Source organism: Corapipo altera, unplaced genomic scaffold, assembly GCF_003945725.1.
Source record: "Corapipo altera isolate COAL_440 unplaced genomic scaffold, ASM394572v1 53, whole genome shotgun sequence".
NCBI classification, from domain to species: Eukaryota; Metazoa; Chordata; class Aves; order Passeriformes; family Pipridae; genus Corapipo; species Corapipo altera.
This window is the reverse complement of record NW_020884900.1, coordinates 1,540,629-1,567,044: the sequence shown is the minus strand read 5'-3', so window position 1 is coordinate 1,567,044 and position 26,416 is coordinate 1,540,629. Positions and strand designations below refer to the sequence as shown.

Sequence of the window (26,416 nt, the reverse complement as noted above, 5' to 3'; positions counted from 1 at the left end):
AATTAAGAGTTATAAGGTAATATCAGACTTCAGTTGGTATCAACACGGCCTGAATGCAATGTCAAGTGTTCTTCAAAAAACAAGAAAACCCCGTGTTTAGAACTGGTGGGGTACTAAGACTGAAATAGGGTGTACACACTTCATTCAGAGGGACCAAAGCTGTGTGCATTGCAAAAACAATTCACCCCAACGTGTATAAGACAATGCCTCTCCCCTAAATTTTTGATGCCTCACAAGAGAAAATAATACAGAAAGATTCAACAGCAATGTTCCAGTAACTTATCAGGACATCATTTGAGATAAACAGGAAGAATAAAAGGAAACTGTGTGTCAGCCCAGGTGTTTTTAACCAAGTTATCTCTAAAATGTTCAGAAAACCATTTATATGGGTTAGATATATGTCTCAGTTTGTTTTATATATCTTTTAAAAAATGCTTTTTGTTTATACCAGATAGATAACTTTGAAAAACACTCCAACTTGAAGAATACTGTAATCTGAGTACCTGCTCACTGTTTTGAAGAGTTCCTAGGAGTAAGGAAAACAGCATGTGAGACTTAAAAAAATCAGCAATACAGTTCGATGAAGTACAGTAGAAAAAATCGGAAGGCCTTCTGCCATTGTAAAATTATGCTGCTTGGTGGAATAAATAAAAAAATTGGAAAGAATAGCACAAACTCACATTAAAACACAACAGTGGATATGCAGTTACCAACTCGTACAGGAAATGTTCCTTACAAGCTTATGAAGTAAAACCAGTGCTAACTTCTACCAGTACTTATTCTGATATTTCACATCAGCTGTTGCTCTCTCCCTCTCTCCAGCACGCAAATCAAAAAGTGTCATTAACAGCTATGACAAACAAAACACAGGAGTATAAGTGAAGCTGCCTTACTTGGTTTTACCAGCCCAAAGAACATGAGAAGATTAACTATGTCAGTTTTGAATCAAGTAGCTCTCCAAGGCCTCCTCAGTGCAAAGGGAAAAAGGTCATTTGCCATAAAAGGCTGTTCACAAACATCTGAAATCTGACATCTCAAACCAACATCACAAGAGGTCTGCACACTATAATTCAGTCATATAACCTCCTAATCATGTTTGACAGCAGGGACACCTACAGCACACAAGACAGACAGAAGAGCCATCTCATTAAGCAGTTCGATGTCTCACTACCTCCCCTTGCTGTTAAGCTCTGAAGTTGAAAACCAGAGCAGAGGTGGGAGGGTAGATGGTGGCTGTTTTCACTCTGAAGGCAGTGCCTCTGAAATCATAGTCTCTGTTTTCATGACATTTCCTTTCTCTGCCATGAGCAGAAAAGTGCCTGCCAGCAAACTGAGCTGAAGGGATGGTTGAGGAGCCCTGCTAACACATCTGAAACCAGTTCATACCCTCAGCTCTGTACTGACAAACAATACAGACTGAGTTTTCCATAGCAGTTGCAGTTCTCTACTAAAAGCTTAACTGTGGACATGTTAATCAAAAGATGCTCTCCCATTAATTCATTAAGTTCGTAAATATTATCTGTTCATAATGAAGAGTAAATGCAAAAAGTTGATATTGATTTTTGAGGCTTTGAAATCAGAAACAAGCACTCCAGTGGTCTTCCAAATACAAATTTTTAGGCATGCCAAAGAAAGCGAGAATATGAAAAACAAATGCCACAGATTTCTATACTTGTAATACTGGAAAAATTAAAACAATTACATTGACCTAATGAAAACTATGAAGTTAGAACAGTACAATTTAAGTAAGAATAATTTTCATCAGATTCGGGAACATGGCATTGAGCTGTTGGGACAAAGAGTTGTGGAACTTGGACATGAAGTTATGAGCTTAAACAGAGGTTACCAACAACAGCAGCTGCTGCATGGGAATGAAAAACACCTTCAAGGTTGACACCTGTATTAGACTCCAATCCCAGAATCACTATATCTCTGAGAAGGAAGTTTGACCACTTTACAAATTTTAGAAAACTGAGTAAGAGAAAGCTTTTTCACGTGGATAACCTAAACAGAAAAGGTAGCTTACTAGATTATGTATTTCCAAGAAAACCTTCCATATCAGAAGTAAAAACATGGTGCTTGCCATTTTCTAGAATGCATCAGTAAAAGCTAAAATCTCACTGAAGACTTGCTGTGCTACTGTGATATCTCTTGCCAAGAAAAATATTGGCCTAACCCAAAAGCCAGGCTTTCGGGTAAAGGAGTGTGAAGGACCAGTGAATTATTGGATTCTGTCCTGTAGGACAGAATCACCTCCACACTGCCCTTCCACATTACTGATGCTGTGTGCTATACAGTTCTATCAGAAAACATGTTCTCCAGTTTGTGGGGCACAGAAGGAAATGCTGAAGGAGGTACAACACAAATGGCAAAGTATCTGACACCCTCTGGGTTTGCTCTTAGTCACTGCCTGGCAGGTTCAGATACTTCAGTGTCTCCACACCCCATCAGGCACTCCTGCCACTGAGACTTTCTCTTAGTGCCCATACACACCTCCTGATTTCTGAAGTGCCTTTACCATTGGTTTGTTTGAATGCTTTCTGGGTAATAGGCAGATAAAATTACCTCCTGCACTGGCACTACATTCTCACAGTCGGTCCCATTATCTGTCACACCAATGAATCTTGTTATCCATTCACTCACCTACAGGGAGAGATTGCCCAGTTTCCTCCTCTGTGGACCAGTTCTGTTACAACAGTGACCAGATAAACCTGGCAGCAGCAATAAAGACTAAAACTTTTGAGGTCTTACAAACTTGTTAGGCAGCATTTTCAGGTGCCAAAAAGGCAACAGGTACTGCAAAATCCAAATTACCCCAATATAGGTACAAGATTCCCTAAAACTAGAATAATTATACTTAACTAAATAGTTATACCACAAGAACAATGCCTTATCCTTCCTTTCAACCTCACACCCTCGCTAACGTGCTGAGCATCAAGTAGTGTCATCAGTTGTCACCGTACCAAAATCACTAGCAAAAAAAAAAAATTAAACTAACCACAAACAAAATTAGAACTGCGTATTTATTAGTGTCATAATGAATTTTAGTCAAAATGGCACTGACTGAGGTGAAACCACCCTTTGCTTTCAGTCACAGAACAAATTCAGACCCTTCTTAAGGAAGTGCCCAATTGCAGTGCAAAAATTACTTTTAGGAAGCATCATGAGAGCACAATATACAATTAATTCTCTATATTAACCTTTTGCCAGCCAAAAGACACATATTTATTCTAAGAAAGGAGGAAATGCAATTAGTTAACACTGTGCATCTCAGCAGACTGTCACTAAAACAAGACACATTTTTTGCTGTTCTCAGCTTTGAGAAAGATCTTTATTGTTCCTTGCAAGATGAAAAGCAGAAAAAAGAATCAAATTTTAACTACCTCATTGATGAAAACTGCTTTTTATGTGGCTTCTTGTAACTAGTTTGCACCCAAAGGATTCATTTCATGACTGCTCTTTCGGGAAGTTATAGCAAAAAAAGAAAAGTCTGTGTAGAGAAAAGATACATAGTTTCACTACACCCTGTTAATGAATGAAAATGAAGCACAAGATCTGAATACTCTACTGAATGCCCCAATAAATCAGCCACTGCTTCTTCTGAAAAAATTCCTAACAGTGCAACTCATTTTCAGTATACCACTTAGATTGTGTTCAACTCTGTAAACATTATTTCTAATTCAGAAAAAAATTGTGCTGAAAATGCTTCTAATGGCTGTTATATAGTGCTGCTAGCACAGAATGGAGACTCACTGTTTACCTCATTTGCAACTGGAATTGTACCATTTCCAAATTAACTTCAGCACTTCTATCATATCATTACACAGTTCCATAAAACAATCCACACAGGGTAAGGGATATCTTATCTCAGGTGGTAATCTCTAAGGGATCAGAACTGATAAAAACCTCCCAAATAATACTTTAAAAACAGTCCTTATGGATCTGGATAGCTGCTTTATTCCACACTTTTACATTATGTTAAGCTTACTTGCACTTTTATTTTTATTACAGCTGCAACCCAACAGCCCAGAATTTTAAAAGCCTCATTTCTCACAGAACAAGAACTAAGGCTTTGGTACTAACCTCCTGAAGAAAAAGTTCAACTAAAGAAAGGAAGATGGGTAGAAGACAATACCTAGAACATTTCACTCCAAGAAAATAAATGTACTAGAACTACAAATGCTACAAGTCTGAATTCAGGTAATAAATTACTCATTTGAGAAATCAAACCGGCAATTTAAAGCTTACTATAAAGCCATTTTGAGAAGTGAATTATTAAAGAAAATTAAGGTAATTAACACTAAATTACTTGTAAATAACTTAATTACAGAAAGAAATTACTGACTGAACTAAATAATTCTATTTTAGCAAGTTCATTTTCTCTTTCTCTAGGAAGTAGAGCACATTTCACTGTGAGTACCAGTGCTTCAGGAACCAGAAAGCATTCTGACCCATCTGAAAAGAACTATCCTTTCTCAAGTTCTAATCACAAAAGGGAAAAATATAACAAAACAAAACTTACAAGATTTCAAAAATGGCCCAGAAGAAGAGAAAAACGTAACTATTTCATACTCCAGCTAAAAGTCTGGCCACGTGTCAAAACAGATTCATTCCAAAGAGATCCAGATTTCATCCCAAGAGCAATTAAATTCTCAGCAAAGCAGTTAAAACCCATCTGTCTCTTCAAGCCAGATTTCAATTATTATTCAGTAATCCTATGTCCTTATAATTACATTGATGCTCACTCTGCATAAACGCAAAATACTGGCTTTTTTATTTCAGTAAGAACTAACACAGCACAAAAATTCAGATTTTCCTGGAGCCTACAGTAAAAAAGGGTCAGAGGACTCCATTTCTTTTGTCTTTTTGTAAGACAGGGTCTTGACATGATCTGATAATACAGGGAACACTCGCAAAACTTCCTGTCTAAACCTATTTGCCCAAATGAAATTGCTTTAAGAGAAAAGAAGAAAAACCAAATCACATCAGAACAACTTGTTCTGTAGAGAATACTAAAGAAAGAACTAGTGAAATTTTTTCAGTATAAATTTTTACTTCCTGCAGTCTATTAAGCACTAGAATAGTTTAAAAACAAGCACATACTTCAGAAGAATAACAGTTCTATTATCTATCCTTCTCTAAATGTAAATAAGGACTTGCACTTTCCAAAAATATTCAAAGCCTTACATTGAACACTTATTAAAGCTTATGTTTCTCATGTGTCTGCTTAATGCAATGGACAGGAGCAAACACAAGAGCTCAAACCTCACTACAACAAGAGAACGTCTCATTCCAGTTAAGCAAAGGAGCCACGAGACTCCAGTCAAGATGAATGTCTTGGGCTACACTGCTCACATGTATGGTGAACTGTATTTCCAGAAACTAAGGGAAATAACAGTCCAGCAAGGTTGGTATATTAGACTACAGTCCAAGTCCCCATTCCAAGAAACAGGAAAAAACACATTTATGTTTCCTGCACTCCGAAGTAAAATTACTTCAGTCCTAAGCAGCTATTTCCAAGATCACAGTAGAAATCAGACACAGTCCTGCAGATGTGTAACTACCAGACATTTACTGAGGGACTAACAGCCCTCTCAGCTGCTGAATAGGCACTGGCAAGCAAAATACTAACAGTCCCCTCCTTCAGTGAAAGAGAAATCTAGAGGAACTACAGAACTCAATCACTGGTTTCAGTTTGGTTCTGTAAATTGCAAAGTTTTATTGTTTGCAATCATTACAATCATGAGCAAAATCCAAACTTAAGAGACACAGCAAATGTGTAAATCCCTATTAAGGTTTGTTGCTTTGTTGGTTTTTTTCCCTTTTTTTCTGCCATGTAACTCCTTATTTTGTTTTGAGGTTTTTTTGCTTTTAATTATGATGTAAGCTTCACTCCTAACTACCCATTCAGTGGCTGTGAAATGAAGCTCACCTTGCTAAGCAGCTTTCTGCCACACAACAGTGAAGCAGCTGGGTGTTACAGTCAGTGGCTGTAACAGGACAGGAGCAAACAGCACAGCTAAACATGAGTACATACAGACAAATATTGTTTATGTTGCTAATTTACAGAGCCATCAACTGCTCTGCTAATCATCAGTCCTCTCACACAGAACTGAGTAGGAATAGTCTCAGTGATTTGGTGCTCAGCAGCAAAGACCAGCTGATGAAAAGAGCATAAGGAATACCAACAAAACCAATGCTTAGAAACCTGAAAGGAGTCCAGCAGTTAGAAAGTTAACCAATTCACTTGTTGCCCTCAAAACTGGAAATGGAACAAAAGCAGAGATAGTGGAATAAGTTATTTTCTGTTACATAATTAGAAATAATAACAATGTTCTCATCCTCACAAAATATCCACACATTTTCCCCCAAGCTCTAAGTCCCCACAGCATCACCTTATGATATTTAGATTTGTATCACTTTTAAACCTCTAAACCTGGATTGCACATTTTCTTCATAGCTGTTCGCTCAGTGAAGAACAGAAGGACTGTCCTAAAAGAGGCCAAATTTATTTTCCTCTTTCCCCACTGTGTCCTTAAAACCAAGATGTACTGGGAATAGCAAAGTTATCTGCTTTTCTTCCCGCAAAAATGGAGCAATAAGCTTGAGGGGACAATAAGCTCCTTCCACTGCCTTCCTATGCTGGTTGTCACTCCAGAAGCCCAGTTAAAACCCCCTGTGCAAAAGCTGCCTTTTTTTTCAAAGATGGTCCAAACACTCCGAATCTAAGATCACCCAATAGGATCTGCACTGCCATCTATGGAAAAGTTTAGGAAAAGCATTTAGCACTTTGTATTTGTTGATACGAAGGAGGATACAGTTTAAAGGACTAACAATACAATAGCAGAACGGAAATTAAAAAAAAAGAGCCAAATTACATGACCAATTAGTCCCCACCTAGTTCCCTGAATTACTATTCAGCCTCATTGCTTCTACTCACCCCAGTCTGTGCCACGGAAACTCCAGAACCAACGATCTGCTCTGGTGATTGCCCTGGAAATACTAAATCCAAGGGGCAGCCTGGCTGGCATTAGCTCCAGCACTCCAAACTCTTAAATCTGACTCTCATCAACTGGATTTTGACACACAGATATGAACTGCTTTTACCTCACCACATGAGAAACTGCATAATTTGATCGCGTATCTCCCAGCAATCGAAACATGAGATGTGTTGACTAATCACGATAATTATTCTCTTTTTTTTCTAACCTGTCCTTATACTCCTTGCTTGCAGAGAAAAGGAAAACATGGAACAAAAGCTTACAGTAACATACCCAAGAACCTAATTCTTCAGAAATAATGAATAACCGCATCAGAAATTCATCTGCATCTTCAGATTACAAATTATAATTGTTTAATCTTTAAACTAAATAAATCAAATATATCGTGATTCCTGCCAAAATCAACAAGCACAGGAAAAAATCCACCCAAAAACACCACTAAAAGGCAACACACTTCAGAGCTACGTTTTCTCCCCTCAAATTCCAAGCTGACTGAAAATACACTTCTGCCTTGTAAAAATAAAACAAGTATTATTGATGTTTTTCTCATTTAGATAAAAATTCACAGCACAGTAAGCACTGAAATTCTGAAGCACTAACAAGATCAAAATCAAAATGGGTGGAAACAACACACGACTTTCTAGATTCAACATCAAGCCTTACAACTTCTTCCTTTCTCCACCTCCTCAAAACCTAGTAAATATATTCTTCCATTTTTAAGCCCTCTCTAAAATATATTTAATTTCAATAAAGAAACCAAAATAGTGAACACCAAAGGATTCTAATGTACCTCTGCTCCACATGGCTTACAACAGCTTCTGTCAATCAGAACATTGATCCACTATCAATTCATACACATGTACAAATTAATGCATGGAGGTCACGTGTCAAAACCCAGATATATAGTCCAAAAGCATGGTAAAAGAAGCATCTTCCACTTGTTTGTTAAATTACACAGTATGTATCAAAATATCTATATTTATAACTTACCAAGGACAAAGTCTAAAAACTTCTCTCTTTTCCTGACATATGCAGACGTTTCTGTGGATAAGGGTGTTTGTTTTTGCAGTGGCCTACATTAAACTTGTTTTTTTCCCTATAAACACCAATAAAGCCACAAAACTCACACTACAAAAGTCTCAAACTGCTTTTCCAAGCTGGCCGCAATTGCCACAAAAAGTTAATAACCATTGCTAAATTCTTTCAAGCCTTACATCCCAACATCATAATTTAAGACTGATCAAACAATACCACATGCAGCTAAAAATACATGAGGAATTTGTATGTAGTTATACATAAAGAATATAATTACATATCTATTTCCAATTTTTAGGAGCAATCTCTGCTGTTCTGCTCTTGGGCTGCAGCAAAGAACCTTACCAAAATTACAAATCAAAGCCTAAGCAGATGCCACAAACTCTGTCCAAGTCTGAAAGGGGTATCTACATTACTAAATTGGCAGTGGTGACACAGTATCCGAAACACACATTGACTATACCATATAGGTTTTGGTTGATGTTCTGATTGTTAATAATGTTTTATCATGTTAATAAAATCCAAGTTGCTTAATTCAAAAGTCTGTGCAGATAAGGCAATATGAACAGGACAGACAGTATTTTTCTCAAGCCCACCAAAATCTCAAGGTTGGCTCCCTGATCTCAGCTGGAGGATCACAGCACAGCAACTCTCCATCCATCCCTCAGACTGAATAATGCTTCCTGCAGTTCAGCTTCAAGTTTAGCAACAAGAAAAAGGTTGTGATGCACCTTATGCATCACAGCTGAGATGCACATAGTCCTGCTACAGCCAGGACTATGTTCTGTGCTTGAACAAACTGAGAAATCAAAAATCATCTTCAGTTCACAGGGACCCTCTAGGTACGTAGTACAGAAACAACATATGTAAGAAGTTAGAGAGGCAATAGCTACTTTCTTGCTTTTTCACTCCTATGTTTAGAGATTGGTAGGAGATATTTAACCTCTCATTTGCAAAAATTAAATTCCTTTATTTGTGAGCGCTACTATGAGATTGCATAAGGAGTGACCTGTTTTCTCCTTACTTTAGAGAAAAAGAAAAAATGTATGTTAACAGCCTCATCACCGGTCCAGAAACAGGAGTTCCTAAACAAAAAATTTCAAAAAGCTATCAACTACAGAAAAAAGGGGAAACAATTATCAATTAAAAAAATGCATCAATATTTTAAAAATACACTAAATAAGCAACAAACTTAACCCACTATAATCATTCAAGTTCTGTGTATAAATACATACTATGCTGTTCATCTCCGAAGAGTCGTAACTTCCACACGGATGGACACTTCCTATAGGTTCCAACCCTTCTTCATCCCACATATATGTGCCATCAGAGCTGTCAGATGGAGAAAGCTCAAAAGAGGACCCAGCTCTATAGTTCATCTCTGAAGAAATGACATTCTCAGTAGTATGTTTTGTGCTTTCGCTGTTGTCATCCACTGCTTCAAGAGAACAGGAACAGTTAAGGTTCCAAAAACAATCCAATATTCAAAAAGTAAATGTTACAATGTGTATTACTGGTGTGTTAACTTTTCTGAAACTATACTGTAACAGAATATCTGAAAGCATTCTACAGTATTGTCCCCTTATCCCAGAGGGGAAAAATGCTCTAGCTGGTTTGGTAGCTACAACTAAGTATTCTTCCAACCTATATCTTTGCTAACCTTTTATGCTGCCCCAATTCACCCACAGTGAAAGCTACTTGCTAGAATTCTGTATCTCTTTAACATATTAGAAGGTGGGTCCAAAAATACATGCTTTGGATCTAGTCTTTCAATTGCAATATCTCTCAAAACAAGCTTTTATCATGAGCAGCCCATCAAAGACTTGAAAATGTGGCTTTCAAAAGCATATTCTGGTGTCTTCAGCTAATGTTTAAAGAATTAACATCAGGAAAAACAAAAAACCAGCAACATTCCTATTTATAATCTAACTTATTTAATTAGACATCCTACACTTATTTACACCACTTAGAAGCAGTTACAGCTGTTCTCTGCCTACAGAGGTGGAGGGAGGAGGAGTTGGAATTTTCTCAAAACATCACCATCCCAGAAAAATGAATGGCAAAGCAAGGATACAAGGAATCCCACAATCATATCACAGATGTGTTTAAAGGAGGTAACCTTCATTCTTATCAAAAAGAGCTCTAACACTTGGGAAAGAACTATTAAGCAGAAAAGGCATAAGGAAACAAATATGCCAGCAGAGAGCCAAGTTGTATTCTGAAACAATTCACAAGCAATGGGCAATTACATTAAATAACTACTGTCAGAGAATTTTGATTTAGTACCTAAAATTTCAAACAGAACATAAAAAACAAGTATTTACCAGACACATTTATATCAAGCCACTCATCAGCATTACAGCGAGATCCTCCACTTTCCTTGAGAGATGTGAACGGCTCAATGGACGTGATGCTCCCGTGCTCTAATTCCTGAAGGCAGCTCTCCTTCTGCTGTATTTGTATAGTTCTGTTTGCATCTTCTATATCTATGAAGTCATCACTGAAATCTTCGCTCAAATCATTCTTTTCAGAGGACGACAAAGAAGATATAGATATTTCATCTCCATCATCGCTCATACACATGACTTTTGACCCATGTTTTCCCAGACTTTCATGCAGGCCCTCATCAGATCCTGTTCTTTGAGCACTGTTCTCTATAATACTGTTTTTCTCAACTGCTCTGTTAATATTTGTTGAAATTTCAGAGCTCTCCACGGTATGTGTGTCAGGAGAGGTACTTTTGCTGCCATCCACAGCAGTATTCCCAGCAAAGCGCTGCCTGGTAGGCTTGAGCAGAGAAGGACGACTTAATCTGTATCCAAAGGAAGGTGCTGACCCAGATCCATTTGACAGTGGGGGTTTCTTGGAACAAGGAGCTGCCACACCAGAGTACGGTCTGGTAAACCCATACTTCATCGGTTCATTTCCATTGGGTACATCCAACTGACACGCGTTTCTTGACAGCAAAGTAGACCTCTGAGACGTCCTGGTAGCCAGATTTTGACTATGATAAGGCCTTGTAAGATCCACAGCTTTATTAAAGGAATGTGACCTGGTTAGAGATGCAGTGGGAAGGAAAGAATTCTGAATGGAATGTGAAAAACTTTGTGATCTTACCATTTTTTCACAGGAAAAAGCCTTGCTATTGTCTGTAGATTGTGCTAGGCTTTCTCCTGAACTTGTCCTTGTGGCACTGGAATTAGCTCTAGGTCTCTGCAAACCTACCATCGGCCTATTTCCATAAAATCCATTTAAATTTGATCTTGGAGCATTGAGTCCAGAATACGAGGTCCTTCCTGGCAGGGTACCTTTGGTGAATTTAGCTGAACCAGAGAGTCCAGGTAAAGACTTTGGGGTTAAGTCCTCGGTAGAAGATACGAACATATTGGTTTGCTTTGCTGCTTTTGACGCAACCGAAGCGGGACTGTTCAAACCCACCCTGAGCTCATCGTTGCCCAATGCTCCTTGAGATTGAGGATACTTCTCAGAATCGATTAATTTTTCATTGCAGTTGCGTTTAGAGTTGGCTTCTCTCCCATTTTGATCGTTAAGCTGATATCTGTTAGATTTTTTCCAGTTGAAAGAGAAGGAAGACACGCGGCCAGTGCCATTGTGCTTGCCGAAATTTTTGCCCCCATGACTCCCTGCTAAGTTAACGGCCGTCCCGTTGGGCACAGGTTGCAAGACACTCCCTAAAGTTTTCGTTCCATATTTCGGTAGCCTGGAAACCAAGGATGTTCTGGTTTGATTTTTTTCTTCCATGAGCTATTTGGGTACATTGGTCCTTAAAGGGTGCTTGAATCTAAGAAATAAAAAAAAAAAAAAAAAAAACCAACCAAACATTAAACCTGGAGTACTCACACATTAAACAACACAGTTTTACATACATTTGCATCTGTGTGCTTCCTACATTCCTGTGCCTACCTGTACAGTGGGGATAAAAAGTAACCCCTGCACATTTTGTGAACTCCAGAGAAATATCTGCTACCAAAACATATTTGGCAGTTATATGTTCTTCAGGTCACAGCTCCCTCCCCCAGCTTTCCTTCTCTACATAAACTGCCTTTTCTTTTCCTTCCTTTTGAAATCTATAAAATAAACTTAAAAAGGGGTTGGGCTGGGCTTTTGGGGTTTTTTTGGGGTTTTTTTCCATTTACCCATTTTGACCAGCAAACTGCACTTTTCAATTGTGATACAATTATTAAATTACAAACTTTGATATTTAGTATTTATTTTAAAAAGCCACAAATATACATAGCACAAACCTGTGGTCAGCAATGTAAATCTGCAAAAACAAAATCGGACTGAAAGTTAATTTTTTGAGATTATTTTCTGTTTCCTCAATGTCATAACATAGGAAACAATAACTCATATACCCTCACCACAAATTTTTTTTCCCAGACCTTACTGATATCCCCAAATCAAGATTAACATTCCTAGCTGCTTTTTTTCCCCTCTTTGTATGGAAACTGTTTTGGAAATCTACTTAGTCATGCACAAGACTTGAAGTACAGGGCAACAGTTGCATAAGGTCAGTGTTAGTGAGTGTATTCCACAGTTTTACTTCTGTGCAGCGATGCACTGACACAAAATCCCAGCTAACAAAATGTGAGACAAAAAGATCTTTGTAGAATTCATGCATTCCCTTGTATCTTGAATTTTGCTTCCATCCACCTGATTTGGAATACAGGGACTGGACCACACTCTTTAATTGAAGTTTTGTTATATCTCAACTTACAGTCACGTCATTTTGGTCTATTTTATATCAAACTTATTTTATAAAACCATTTCTGCTTTACACACATATCGTTGCCTCAAAAACTTTTGCCTTGAGAATTGTGATCTCCTTGCTTTGATGTACTTTCTGTTTCTTCCCCACTCATGAACATTTCCAGCCCCATGGTTTGGATAACTAACTATGCCTCCATCACCCTTTTGTACAGCACCAGTCTGCTGGTGTGCCTGGCTATACAATACAATCTTGTCTAAATGCTATTATTAATGACTTGTAATTCCAACATCACCACCTTGAGAAGTCTCCAAGTTTCAATGTTGCATCTTAAGACACGTTTTAGCCTTGTGTTAAATTCTGTATTTGCAAGACCAGGTTTTTGTTTCTTTTTTTTTTTTTCAGGACAGTTATAAAAGGATATCTTGTCTTTGCTAGCCTGGATTTTGTTTTTATCAGTCCCATCCATTGGTCTTACAATGGTGTAAAGACAGAATTTCAGTCATCCATATGTTATTCCCTTAAACCATTACCCATATTTTTCTTTTCACAGACCTATACACATCTAGCAGACTGCAAAAAAAAATGAAAATCTTTAAACCATGGCAATCACAATGAGAACCAACACATAGCAAGTAACATTATACTTATTCAAAGTACAGAAATTATCTTGTGTAACCACAGCAAGCATCACCTTAAAGTGAGTCACTCCCCAAGCTGCAAGACCTCACTAAGAAACACTTTAGATAAAATCAAAGTGGCATTAAACTCATGCAAAGTGAAGTGCCCTTAGGATTTTGTCAGTGAGTAGGATGCCCCAGAGCATCACTTCTGGAAGGAGATTTCCATTACAAAGATAGAAAGAGAAAGGTACTGGAGACATGGCTTTTAGGGGCTCCTAACTTGTGAAGACATCAGAATCCACATCCTACAACTGGCAGGGCTTTTCCATTTTGAAATACACAAATCCCGAGCTTTCAAATACTCAGGGAATTCTTGCACATCGGAGACAGAACCCTCATCCAGGTTTACAAAGAAGTATATAAGTATTTCCTCCCCAGAAACAGCAGAATATTTAACTTATCATGTATGATACCTGCCTCTATGTGGATTTAGGTGTCTAATGTTAGATTTTTGCCTGCATTGTACCTGCACACTTTGCAAAGGAAAATATCATTATGCTTTAAGAGCAAATGTCAAAGATATTTACTTTATGTCAACAATATACAGTAAAGGCAATAAAGTACACCTTTTTTTTTAAATAACTCCATGAACAAAATATGGTCTTTAGCATCCAGATGAATTGATTTCCAGCAAGCATCAGAATCCTCTGATCCCTCAGAAGATAACCCAACTCTAAAGAAAAAGCAAGTCTTGTAAAGGAATCTTCCAAATTAAAAAAGTAAAATTAGAAAGCTGTTAATTTAACTTTCATGCTTTATGGATAATTCCCTTCTCACATCTGTCTACCATCTCTTAGGTGACTGCAAAATTTCAATGAGGCCATTTAATTAGATTACTTTAATCCTCCACCAAGTGCTGCACATTAAACTTGAAAAGGAGACTTTTCAGTTCTCTAGGAAGGGTGCTTGCTCATTTATCCTTGATTAGGCAAAGACAGCATATTACCTTCAAGAAAACTCTACTGACTGCTTAAAACACTTCAGATAATTAAATTAAAAGACAAACAATACTGTCTGTATTTTATTAGCTATTTAACTGTAACTACTGTGCCATTTTTTTTGAAATTTGGGTTACATTTGTTTTGTTGAAATATAATGCCATCAATAAACACCAAAACTAAACAGCATCATGATTGGCAGATTTTTTCCCAGAAAATGGGAAACTAAGTTCTCTAAAATATCCTTAATCTTGACAAATATTTACTGCTAAAGATTACAGTATCCTAACAAGGAAACTCCCTTATCAAGCACCACAGTACCTCTAAGTTAAAGAATGATTTCTGCATCCCACAAAATTCAGGTTTAATGTAATTTAAATTGTAGTCTGCTGTATTATAAAGAAATTCAAAGTATTTTTAGACTTAAGCAATCTATGGATTTTTTAAAACAGACATTTGGGCAAACAAGTTTTATATTCTTTGCCTTGGGAAATATATTATCTGGTGCACACAAGCCTAATCAGGAATTAAGCTAATTATAAGGAGCCTAGCCTTACATAATGATCCAGGGAAAAGGACAGACCCTCTCTGAAGTATAATCTGAATTAACTGAAAAGCTGCTACATCCTTACCTTCAAGGATATTCAAGATCCTGGTGATAAGCAAAAGGATATTCATTCTCACTCTCCTTTGTACTTTCTCTATAGGATTATTTACACCTTGACAAAATCCTCCACCATTAGTTTCAACAAGAAAGCAAAACATCGACTCTCACTTCATTCACAGTTTGTTTCAACAGTCCCAGGAAGGCAGTTTCCTACACATTAGCTTCTCAGCTAAGTTCAGCTTTGCATCTGAGACTCTGCCCTACGTGTTGCAGAACGGTTGTTACAGCAGAAGACAGCTAAAAGTTCATACATTTCAAAGTTTGGGCTCCTTAAAAGGTTGTGATCCCTATGATCCATGCCACCAGAAAGCTAACAGCATTTTCAAGTTCCAGACTGCCATCACTGGGACTGAATTCTCCTCCTGTTGTCACAGCAGCGTGGAATATACAGCTGCTGGATGAGGCATCTCTGACAGACTGGTGACAGGAGAGACCAATTCCATTCTGCAGACCCATTGCTATGCCAACAGCTCCAGATTTATGTTTTAGTCACATGAATTTAAGTGCACGTGCATTTCAACTCTGTCCTGTGCACGACTTACAAAACCACCTCGCTCTACATCTCTGGGTTTTAGCACCACAGCTTCTTGTTTATTTATTTGTTTTTCTATTCAGGACACACAGTATGAAGATCTTTTCACCACTGATTTGTGGTGAAACAAGCATAACTTAAGAACTATTTTTCTTCAAAATGTAACTAAAAATGCATTAGGGTAGTTACGTGAATATATCATATTTCCAACAGTGTAGGGAGGTATTGAATGTCGTAAGGGAAAAATCAGGGAGGCCCCTGCAACAGATGCAGCAAAAGGCTTCTTTATCACGTACTTAAGAACACTGCAAGATGAGGAGCACGGCTGCAAATCAGTTGTAGCTTTAAGAGAACCATGGGAGCTCAGCAGAATGCAAGAAACCGGCAGGAGATCTGCCCAGCAAACAACTGCTCTGAGCAGGACAAGCGTTGGGGAATCAAGGATCATGAGTCCTGAGGAAGTTTTGCATGCTGTACGAATTACATTGAATCAGAATGCAACTAGAAGTTCTGATGGCTCCAAGACAGAACTTTGAGTATTCTCAACTGTCATATATTTTATGTTGTTAACCCAGCACAGACTGGTTTCAGCTCAGTCAAAAATGCCACTACTTCTCAACTGCAAGATCCAGTAAAATTTACCAGCTCTGCAGTAAAATCCTCCAACCCTGCCTTACTCCTCCTCTCTTCAGTTTCTCCAAAACACCTCTCATCTTGAATCAATGCCCAATACTTTATGACGGCATCCATGAATTTTAGCCTCTCTCCCTTTCCTATGTCCAAGCTGCAGTGGTTAACACCAGCTTCCTTGACAGTCTGCTTTCTGAAGGTACCATTGCCATGAAGCATGGCAAGAAATTCCAAGACAGTGCTTATTGTTCTATTTCTCTGCAATCACCTTGTTCTTCTGTGTCTGAAGTTGTGAGATTCTGTTTTCAGATCTCAAGACAGCTTAGAGGCAAGTCCTTTTCTATTCTTCCTCCCTCAAGCTTATGATGTTCTATCCAATTGTAAGGGTAGATCTATCAAACACCAAGCAAACCAGTTATCCAAGGTGCTCTTGTGCTGAATTTTACTTACTGTCAGTCAGAATGCACTAGGACAAAGAACATGATAATGAGTAGAGATAAAGGGAGAAGAAAACAAGAAATATGTCATGAAGAGATTGAGGTTTCTGTATTTCTAACACTGAACAATATCTTCAGTCAATACAGCAAAAAATATGACATCTCTTGCCATCTTTAAAGGCATTGTTGTTACTCATCAGAACAGGGTTTCTTAATGCTTTGTAAGGCAAGAGGACACAAGCACTTACTGGAGAAAAAGAAATAGCGAAATGCAGCTCTGTTTTGTAGAAGAAAGCTACCAAAATATTTCCAGAATAAAAAACTCTGCTCACATCCCTAAGGGTCACACTCTCAATTCACTCTGCCATTAATGTTCTTTACACTGAGCATCTCAAGGAAGCAAAAAAGGGCTAAGTGCTATCTGCACAGACCTGTACGCTTTCTAATCATTTGCCCATTTGTGCTTTGCATATTAGCAAAACAGAGACTAAACATTTTAAACGCCAAATCTTTACATCAAGCATTACCAAAAGGTTGAAACCAAACAGGATATGAGCTATCATAAACTCCTTAGGATTTTATTGAAAAAATGTCATATAAATTTTATCTGCAAGACAGCCGTCAAGGTCCAGATGCTTCACCAGCTGCAGCAAGGAGCAGCTTCAGTACAAAGAAAAGGAGATGGAAGATGATACCTGGGGGTAGGATTATATTACTCCCAGTAAAATAGAATATCAGAGTCTGCAAAAAGGAAGAAAGAGAATTAAAAGTGCACTTTTGCATTTCCCATAAATGTTACTGCAGGTTATTATAGTTCATTCATAAATAGACATGAAGTGAAATGACAGTTTCTTCTGCATTAGAAAATGACAATGAAGCTTAACTGTTCTCAGGGACAGAGGTCAGCCAGCAACTGGATGAAACCACTGGAGAGGCACCACTCCTCTCTGAAGCTGCTATTCATCTGATGCATCCTCTTTGAGGAAGTCTTCAATTCCCTTCTTCAAAAGGTCTTGTTAAACCTGGGCTACCAAAGTCAACTCTGTACCTGCATGTATAAACACCACACAGTCCCTGCATGACCAACTCCAAAACACACGACCCAAAACACAGTGTGGCTGTCACTGGAAACCCAAAGGACACAAGGTGCAGCTGACAGAGCACTGCATTAGGTGTGCTGACCCTGAGAACACCACAAGAGGTGGGTGGGATACATTGCAATCTATCAGAAACAACTGACATCAATTGATACAGTCATGACAATGTATCTAGCTCCAGTGATGAAACATGGCTGTTAAAGGGAATTAAATTATGTGGAATACTTCATTAGTTATGTTACACAACAAACAGCCTTCTGTGAACTGAACCAGTTCAAGAGATTCAATCTCAGTGAGCAAGTCAGGCTTCCTCAGTAGGGTTGCTTAAAAGCTCTTAAACAGCAAAAGACACATTGTTCACAACATCTTTGCTGGAGAGACACAAAGAGCCTTTATTTGCTTCAACTCTTTGATGACACTTTAAATTGTTACCAGATTTGCAAGGATAATAAACAGAAAGGGGAAAAACCAAAGTAAGGACAGACAGACAGTACCTGCCTACCTGACAGATCTAATGCCCTGCAACCTGAAGATGAAATCACTCGGCTACAAAAAAGCAAAAAACTATTCTGTTACTCAAGCATTTCCCACTACCACAAAAAAACCCCAAACAAACATACTATAAAGCACATCTATACCTAGGCTCCTCTCCTCTGCTGTCTTAACACTCCCTTTTATTTGGTAAGATTTTTGTGGCAAAATAAGCCACAATTGTGTACGTGCCTCTGTGTGTGTACATACATATTGGAAAGACTCTGATCTCTCCCATCAAAGTCTTATTTCTGAGGTTTCTCAAACAGAACTCCTGATTTTTGGCATTTTTACATGGCTACCAAGGCAGAAGGCAGTCAGAAAGATATCTTTCAGAACAATTTTAAAGGTGACACTCCTTGTTTATATCATAAAGGCAAATTATATTTTATTCTGTCATTAAGACTTACTGAAAAACCCCAAACATCAATTGCAGTCCAGAATTAAAGCCTTCTACAAGTGAAACGGTGGATGTTGATCCCTCCTTCCAAAAATTTTGTGATTGGGTCAGCATCAAAGCAACTTAGAGCAGAAACAGGCCACTGCTTTTGCTGATGGTATTAGTCCTTCAGCAATAGCACTTCACATTGGTAACTTAATCTGCCTTATAAGAATAAATCCAGAAAGATCACATCTGTCTGAAAAGCAATGTCATACTGCAAACCAGCAGGAATCACCTGCTGTTCTCTGGCAAATATTTCACATAACAACAGAGGAGCATCCTTTTTTTCCTCAGCAATACCCACTGTCACCAAATGATTCCAACACACCATTCCCACCTCTAAGTCTCCTTGGAAAGACTTCATCATTGATTCAGTAACACTCTCCAGTCAGCTTCCAGTTACTGTTTTCTACTACTTATGTACCTGGAGCAGGATTTTCTTGCTGATAAGAACAGGCAGGCTGAAAGTCCAGTGAAACTTGGAATGCAACTGATTTTAACTGGAAATATCCCTTCTAGACTGCCATCTTGTCCATCCTACCCCTATAGTTTGTTTATTCAACTGATGCATCTTTTCCATGGAAAAACATTGAGATGCCTTGAGCTAGAACCATCTTACAGTGGCACAAACAGATATTTTTCAGTATGTATTTTGTAATGATTAAATAATGACTAATGACAGAAACAATACTGCCTGTCTGAACCACTGTTGAACAGTTTATCTATGTGGGTATTTAAAGATTAAGAATTTCTATTAGTTTAAATCTGCAAGGAGGCTGTGCTTTCCACCAATATAAAAGCTTTTTCCCCCCTGCAGCCACATATGATCATTCTTTCTCCTCCTGCCTAAGAATTATAGTTATAGGTTAAGCTGAATGACAAGTGGAATAATTGGAGGAGACTGCATGTAATTCATAGAGCCACTGGTACTGAGATATCTTCTATAAGCTGGAAGAGGTTCACAGGTAATAAGTGAGCAAGATTAGACAAGATGAACCAGAAGGAAGACAGAAGAAAATAGTTCTGAGATCTTCTTTTCTACATACTGCCAATGCTATTTCAGCATAGTTTAGCTTTTTAATAAGATCACAATCTTCAGGTAAGAACATGTCAACACATAGCTACACATCTAAAAAACAAAAAAAATCATACTGTTAAGTCAGCCACTGCTGGATTAAAAAAAAATACTAGAAAAAGGACTGCCAAAGAAAATCTTCAACACTACTATCATGGAAGATAGACAGTGAATCTTGGATAAGTTGGAAATAATATACAAATCATGATATTTCCCTAGGTTTGGATCATGACACTTCAGTGCCCAGTTTCAATTCTCCATATAGTTCTGACAGTCAATTTTATTTTAAAGGTGAGGAATACAAAAATTCCATTGTCTCCTAGGGTAGCCTTAAAAAAAAAAAATGTACCAGGGAAGGGATGATCAGAGCAAATATGCAAGGTGGCTTCCTCAACATTCAGCTGCTTTCAATTCATAGGATTTCTTGAATTTGATGCAGCTTGTTTAGGAATCCTCCACAGATCTCTTGTCCACTATCTTATGTAACCTGTCCTTGAGCCCCCAAACTTTCCATCCATGACTGCCTTAAGCAAGGAGTTTCAGAGCCCTACTAGTAATTCTTTTAAAGGTTAATTTGCTGTCTTGCAGAGATTCCCAAGGAAAACTACTAAAACTACTTGCAAACTCCCTACATTGCAAGAAAGGGCCACTGATTTCTGCTCTCCTTGCTAACAAACACAGCAGTTTGTTTCACATCCACATGCTTTCAAGAAGATCGTGTATTATTTGAAGTTTGACTTCTCTTTAACATCCACCCTTAACCAAAAATACTGCTGTATTACAGCTTTCAGTTGAAACTTGTTAATTTTTGAACCACATGTTCTAACTATCACTTTCTTGCTATTGAATTTAATTTCATTAGTGCTAGACACATCCAGCTTCTGGCTATTCCACTGCTATAAATCAGTTCCCAGTCTCAAAACCAAACTCCCTAAAATTATTTGAGTACCAAACAACTTGGCATAACAAACACCAGTATGTTTTTCCCACAGACTGGTAGCCTGTATTTTGTGTTTTCCTACCAATTTTCTGATACAGAGCTATCCTGGAATGTACCCACCTAGGTCAGTTTCCCGGGAAAAAAAAGATTCTCCAAGAAAGCGACACTTGTAATGTCAGTTACCAGCAACAGTTTGTCCACAGGATTAGTTTCAGAGTTACTCATCTATGCTTATTGTTTCCTAAAATTTACAGGAAAGTGATAAATATAATTTGTTTTGGCTAATCAAGATCTCAAATTTAGTCATTGTAAAGTTTTATTTTTATAAATTACCATTTCAGAATGCTTTCATGATTAAAAGATCGGGTTTTTTCTCTTTTTAACCTCTACTGATGGACAAGGCTATGCAGGTTGAAAGACAGTGGCAGGAGACTTGAGGAGAGGAGCACAAACAGCAGCAGCTTGGGCCTTGCCAAATTCCCACCTATGCAAGTTTGCCTTACTGAGATGAAAAAAAGCCATAGCATCGCCCAACTCATCAAAACTACATATCAACATGTCTACATGATTAATTTTAACATATAAGACTAAAAAAATGCATTTAGATAAAGCCTATCTTTAACACAACTTACAAAAAAACATGAGTTGGTTTTGTATCGTAGTAATCAACATTGTAGTGACAATCTCTGTATCTATCTAGAAGAGATTCTTGAGTGTCCAGCTTAAAACACAAGGTATTTTTAAGTAAAGAGAAATCAGGATTTTCAGTTCTCCTTGGATGCTTCCCTTGTGCACAGAATTTCTTTGGCTTCAGGGAATAAATTATTTGCAATTTAAGGGTCATTCCTGATCTATACTTGTTCAACCACCTCATCAAAGCAAATCCTCATCAGCCATTTCCTCTGGCTAAGAAGCCAAGCCTCCCTGCAGCAAGAGCCTTGCCAACATTGCCCACATTTCGTCGATCGAGGCCATTAAAATGCACTCTGCAGAGCAGGACCTCAGCTCAGCACAAAGTGCTCATGCAGAAAGTCATTTTACTGAGAACTTGTGACATCAGTTCCCCATGTGACCAGGGCTAAGCACTCCCACCCTGAGAAGACTTTCTTCCTTCAATTACTTTAGGATATTATCAGCAGAACTGCTGCAGCTGAGATCCTCCTTTTAGGACAGAGAAGAGCTAGTGAGCAAAGTCCAGATCTCTGCAAATCCAGCTACTTTTGATCAAGAGGAAACAACATTCTCGGAATGTCTTCCAAAATGCACCTATTTGACAGCAGTTTAAGAGTGAACTGGGGTATGTGTCCCAAAGCTATGAAGAAATGCAAAGATCTGTCTTGCCCAGCTAAACTTCAACTTTGTGATAATTATTTTAATGCTGTTGGGATTTTACTGTAACATACATGTGTTCAGGTACCCAGAGATTTACATAAGCCATTTTTTATTGCTCCAATTGAAACAGAATACAGGATTTTAAACCTAATTATTGAAAGCACCATTAGTATTTTGATCTCCTTAGTGTTCCTGTTGGCATGGAATTTAACCCTGCCTGAAAGCTTCTAATTAAGAAGATGGTGCTGCTGTTTACACTTCCAAATAGTGGCTAAAAGAGAACACCACAACCACTGCTCTAAGTGGCTACCTTCAGTTAGAAGAGTTCCTTCAACTCTTATCCATTTTGAGACACCAACACTTTCTAACAATTTCAGTGTTCCTCTGAAGATTGATGGCATGATGGTTTTTCATCCAGAGAGCCCGTGCCAACACTTCTTACTAACTGGTTTATTTCAAATAACCAATCCCTCTTAAAGGATGATCAGGTCCAAAAGTAATGGATTTTACTACAATAAGCTTTTACATGAACAGTTCCATTAAACAGGATTACTCATTAGTATAACAATACATTAAATGAGATCATTATGTTAATTGAGACATTTACTATTCATTTTTTCCTGTATTCATATACAGGAAATTATTACCTCAGTTCAAAAACACGAGGTGTTATAGCGGTCAAAAATATTAAATACAAAGTCTTCTAAACCTGAAACATTTCTACAGTTTCAAGAGCTTTACAGTTAGAAGACAATACTGGGCAGATTTTGGAGCCAAAATATTGATATTTCTATAACGAAAAGTACTGTCCATGAGGAAAATTAAACTTTGACTTTAAAATTAATTTTTCTACACTAAGTTGTAATTCACATAAATCCTTAACATTTAGGTAGCTGGTTATTACTAATGTTCATTTATTAGGCAATCACTCTTCAGCTTGGAGGCATTTAATTTAAAATGGGCCTGAGTTATGTGATCATTATACACATGAGAAAACATCTGGCAATTTTCAGTCACTATCACCAAACAATGTAAATATTTACTACCTCACACTAACCTGATGAAGAGTTTTTTATTTCTGATTTCCTCAAACACAAAATTTTTAAAGTTTCAGAGAATATATAAAGTGGTTCTCAATTATTAAATGTAACAAATGAGACCTTACGTCCAACTTCACTTCATTTTTAATACCTTCATAACCTCTGCATCAAACTGAGGCTCAAAGCCCACAGACACTAAACCCAAACCTGCTAAAAAAAACGAAGTACAGACCCTGCAAGTTGAACCAAACCTCCTGAGAATTGGTTAACATCTTTACACGGCGTACCAGATGGAGAACCAGATCGACAATCCTTACCTTAATTTGTTGTCTGGCCTGGACACTAACGCTCTGCTACAGCACAAAGTTCCCATGCAGTTTTGCTTTCTTTAACCGAAGATAAACAGCTCGACCTCCTCCAGCTCAAAGTTAAAGGCTGAGGTTGCCTACGTTTCATTGTGTGCCAAAGTACATCTGACAGAACGCGATGTGAACAGCAGGCTCTGGGTGACGAAAGCAGAGTCTCAGTGTCATTAAAGCAAAATCACCAGAATGTACACAACACCCCCTCGGTACAAACCTGAACAGCTAAACTGAATACTCCATCATTACTATTATTATTATTATTATTATTTTCCACCGTTACTATCCTTTTTTTTTTTTTCGCTGTTGTCATTGAACAACCGCACACTGGGTACTTTTGCTCCTTCCCCTTTTCGGAGACGCAAAACCTCGAGATACACAACCTCGAGATACACAACCTCGAGATACACAACCTCGAGCCACCAGACCTTTGGGGCTCGCAGCAGCTGTTCCTGCAGGTCCGTGTCACCCCACACGCACCCAATTAAAGGACGCACAAACCTCCGCGGGGCCGACACCGAGGGCGCTCCCCGGGCCCGCCGGGACACCCAGCGGGCCGGGACACCCAGCGGGCCGGGACACCCAGCGGGCCGGGACACCCAGCGGGCCGGGGGCGAGCGCTGCGGCCGCGGGGACGCGCAGGGGGGGGGCGCGCAGGGGGGGACGCTCAGGAGGCCGCCCCGCCCGCCCCCGCCCTTCCCCAGCCCCCCGCGGCCGCCGCTGCCGCAGCATCCCCGGCCCAGCCACGACCCCCGCATCGCAGCAGAGCAGCGGCCGCGCCCCGCAGGCGAACAGCCCCGGTGAGCGACCAGCCCCGCACTCACCGCCGCCCCACCGCCTCCTCGGGCAGGGCCGCTCCGCGCCCCGATGCCGCCGGCCCCGCCCGGCCCGGCCCGCGCAGGGAGGGGCGCAGGGAGGCGGGGACACGCAGCCGCCCCTCGGCCCGCTCTGACGTCAGCGCGGCCGCCCCGCCCCGCCCGTGGAGAAGCGGCCCCGCCCATGGCCGCTGAGCCCCTCAGCCCGCCCGGCGCCCGGGCAGCGCCCGCCGGCCCCCTGTACCAGCCCGCCCGAGCCATCACCGAGCCCGCCGGCACGGCCGAGGGCGGGCGAGCGGGTCTGCGGGTGTGCCGACCCTGCGGCGGGGAATCATCGAGTCATCGGGGCTGGAAGAGACCTTTAAGGTCGTCGAGTCCGACCGTCAGCCCAGAACTACCACTGTGACCCCTAAAACACTAAACCACATCACCCAGCGCCAGATGCAGGCACCGTGCTAATAGCAGCAGGGTTGTGGGTTTGATCCCCTCCCGGGCCATTCACTTAGGAGCTGGACTCGATGATTTTTGTGGGTCCCTTCCAACTCAGAGTATTCTGAGAAACCTCCAGGGATGGTGACGCCACCACCTCCCTGGGCAACTATTCCAGTGCCCAACCACCCAAACAGTGAAATATTTTTTTTTTAATATGTAACCTTAATCTCCCCTGTCTCAGCTTAAGGCTATTTCCTCTTGTCTCACTGCAGGCACAGCAGAAGAGACCGGCCCCCACCTCACTGCAACCTCCTGTCAGGTGGTTGTGAAGAGTGATGAGGTCCCCTCTGAGCCTTCTTGAGACTAAACAACCCCAGCTGCCTTAGCCCTTTCTCACAAGATATGTTTTTAAACCTTTCACGTGCCTTGTTGCCCTTTACTGGACTTGCTCCAGGACCTCAATGTCCTTTTAAAGTGAGGAGCCCAAAGCTGAATTCAGCACTCGAGGTGCGGCCTCAGCAATGCCAAGCACAGGGGGATGATCAATGCCCTGGTCCTGCTGCCCACACTGCAACAGAGAGCACTCGCAGGGGAAAGGCCTCACAGATGACTCAGCTACATGGAAATCCCAATGGACTCTTGCAATCAACCACGGGAGACCAGGCTTTCTCCATGGTAGTACTCACAGAATGAGCTGAGACTTCAATTTCCTTGAATTTTCTGCCTGTGTTGGGAATTAGAAGGCACCGACAGAAGGTTCAGGAAGTTCCATGCTGGTGGTTATATTAGATGGATCAGGGTAGTTTCACTGAATTTAACACCCCACTGAGGCCTGTATTTCTGCACCTCCCCCAGTTTGGGACCTTCATGTTTGTGTTGTCAAGCATTTCATTATCTGTATTGCTGTGCTTCAACTTCAGGGATTCAAAGTTTCTCTTCTTTCAAAAGTTTTTCTCTTAAAAATTTGTTTAAGTTTTTACCTGCCTGCTTCTCCAGGCCTCCCAGAAGGGAGGAAGACGAGCAGTAGCTTCAAGCTACATTTGTGCAGGAAAAAAACAACACTCTGTAGTTGATAAGCATCGTTCACCACAGCCTTTTCACTAGAAATTGGGCACATGTCAGCACAGGCACAGCAAGTGCCTCCTCATCTTTCTAGACACAGGGCATGAAGACACCAGTACATTTGCCTCATAGGCAGCAGAAAGACCTTTTAGAAAAAACAAGGAACAAGAACTGAAGCTTTTGTATGTCTTTTTGCCTAAAGTTAAGTGTACCAGTCACACTAATGCAGTTATTCTTAGAACAGTCTGAAACATAATGACTCCCCTATGGTACAGGAAGGAGAGAAAAAAAAAGGCAACCAGAGAGATTAAATCTCTTGCTCAAAGCCAAAGAGATAGCAAAGCCAGGAAATGAACTCAGATTTCCTCAGTCGGGCATCAGTCCTTTAACCACACAATCGTCCTTTCTTGCAGTCCTTCTCAGCTTCTGAGCATCAACTGCACTAGCATAGGTTTGATTTTTCTCTACTTTGTTCATCAAAATGACTTCACTGTCTCCACTAAAATTTCCTCCAACTAACTTTCTTCTCTATTTCCTTCCCAAAAGTAAAAGCAATTATATTACAAACTCACTTAGGGGGTGAAATGATATTACAGATTCACTATGAGAGTCTTAAATTTCCCACTGCCTTTCTGT

General features: G+C 39.6%; 1 protein-coding gene across 8 annotated transcripts in view; it reads right to left on the bottom strand.

The window, feature by feature from the left end:
• Window positions 1-24,355, bottom strand: part of CCSER2 (coiled-coil serine rich protein 2) — a 65,526-nt gene extending 41,171 nt beyond the window's left edge. For 4 of the 8 annotated variants that reach the window (XR_003528652.1, XM_027649350.1, XM_027649354.1 and 1 more), the window contains exons 1-4: window positions 24,296-24,355; window positions 23,427-23,611; window positions 10,361-11,838; window positions 9,272-9,474 (exon numbers count right to left, since the gene is read on the bottom strand). Coding sequence is in view for 7 of the 8 variants with exons in the window: in XM_027649350.1 (XP_027505151.1) it covers window positions 9,272-9,474; window positions 10,361-11,798 (1,641 nt within the window). In the remaining variant the exon portion in view is untranslated. The remainder of the gene's footprint in view (window positions 1-9,271; window positions 9,475-10,360; window positions 11,839-23,426; window positions 23,612-24,295) is intronic. The other 4 variants (XM_027649352.1, XM_027649356.1, XM_027649355.1 and 1 more) reach the window with 2 other exon arrangements.
• Window positions 24,356-26,416: the final 2,061 nt, after the last annotated feature.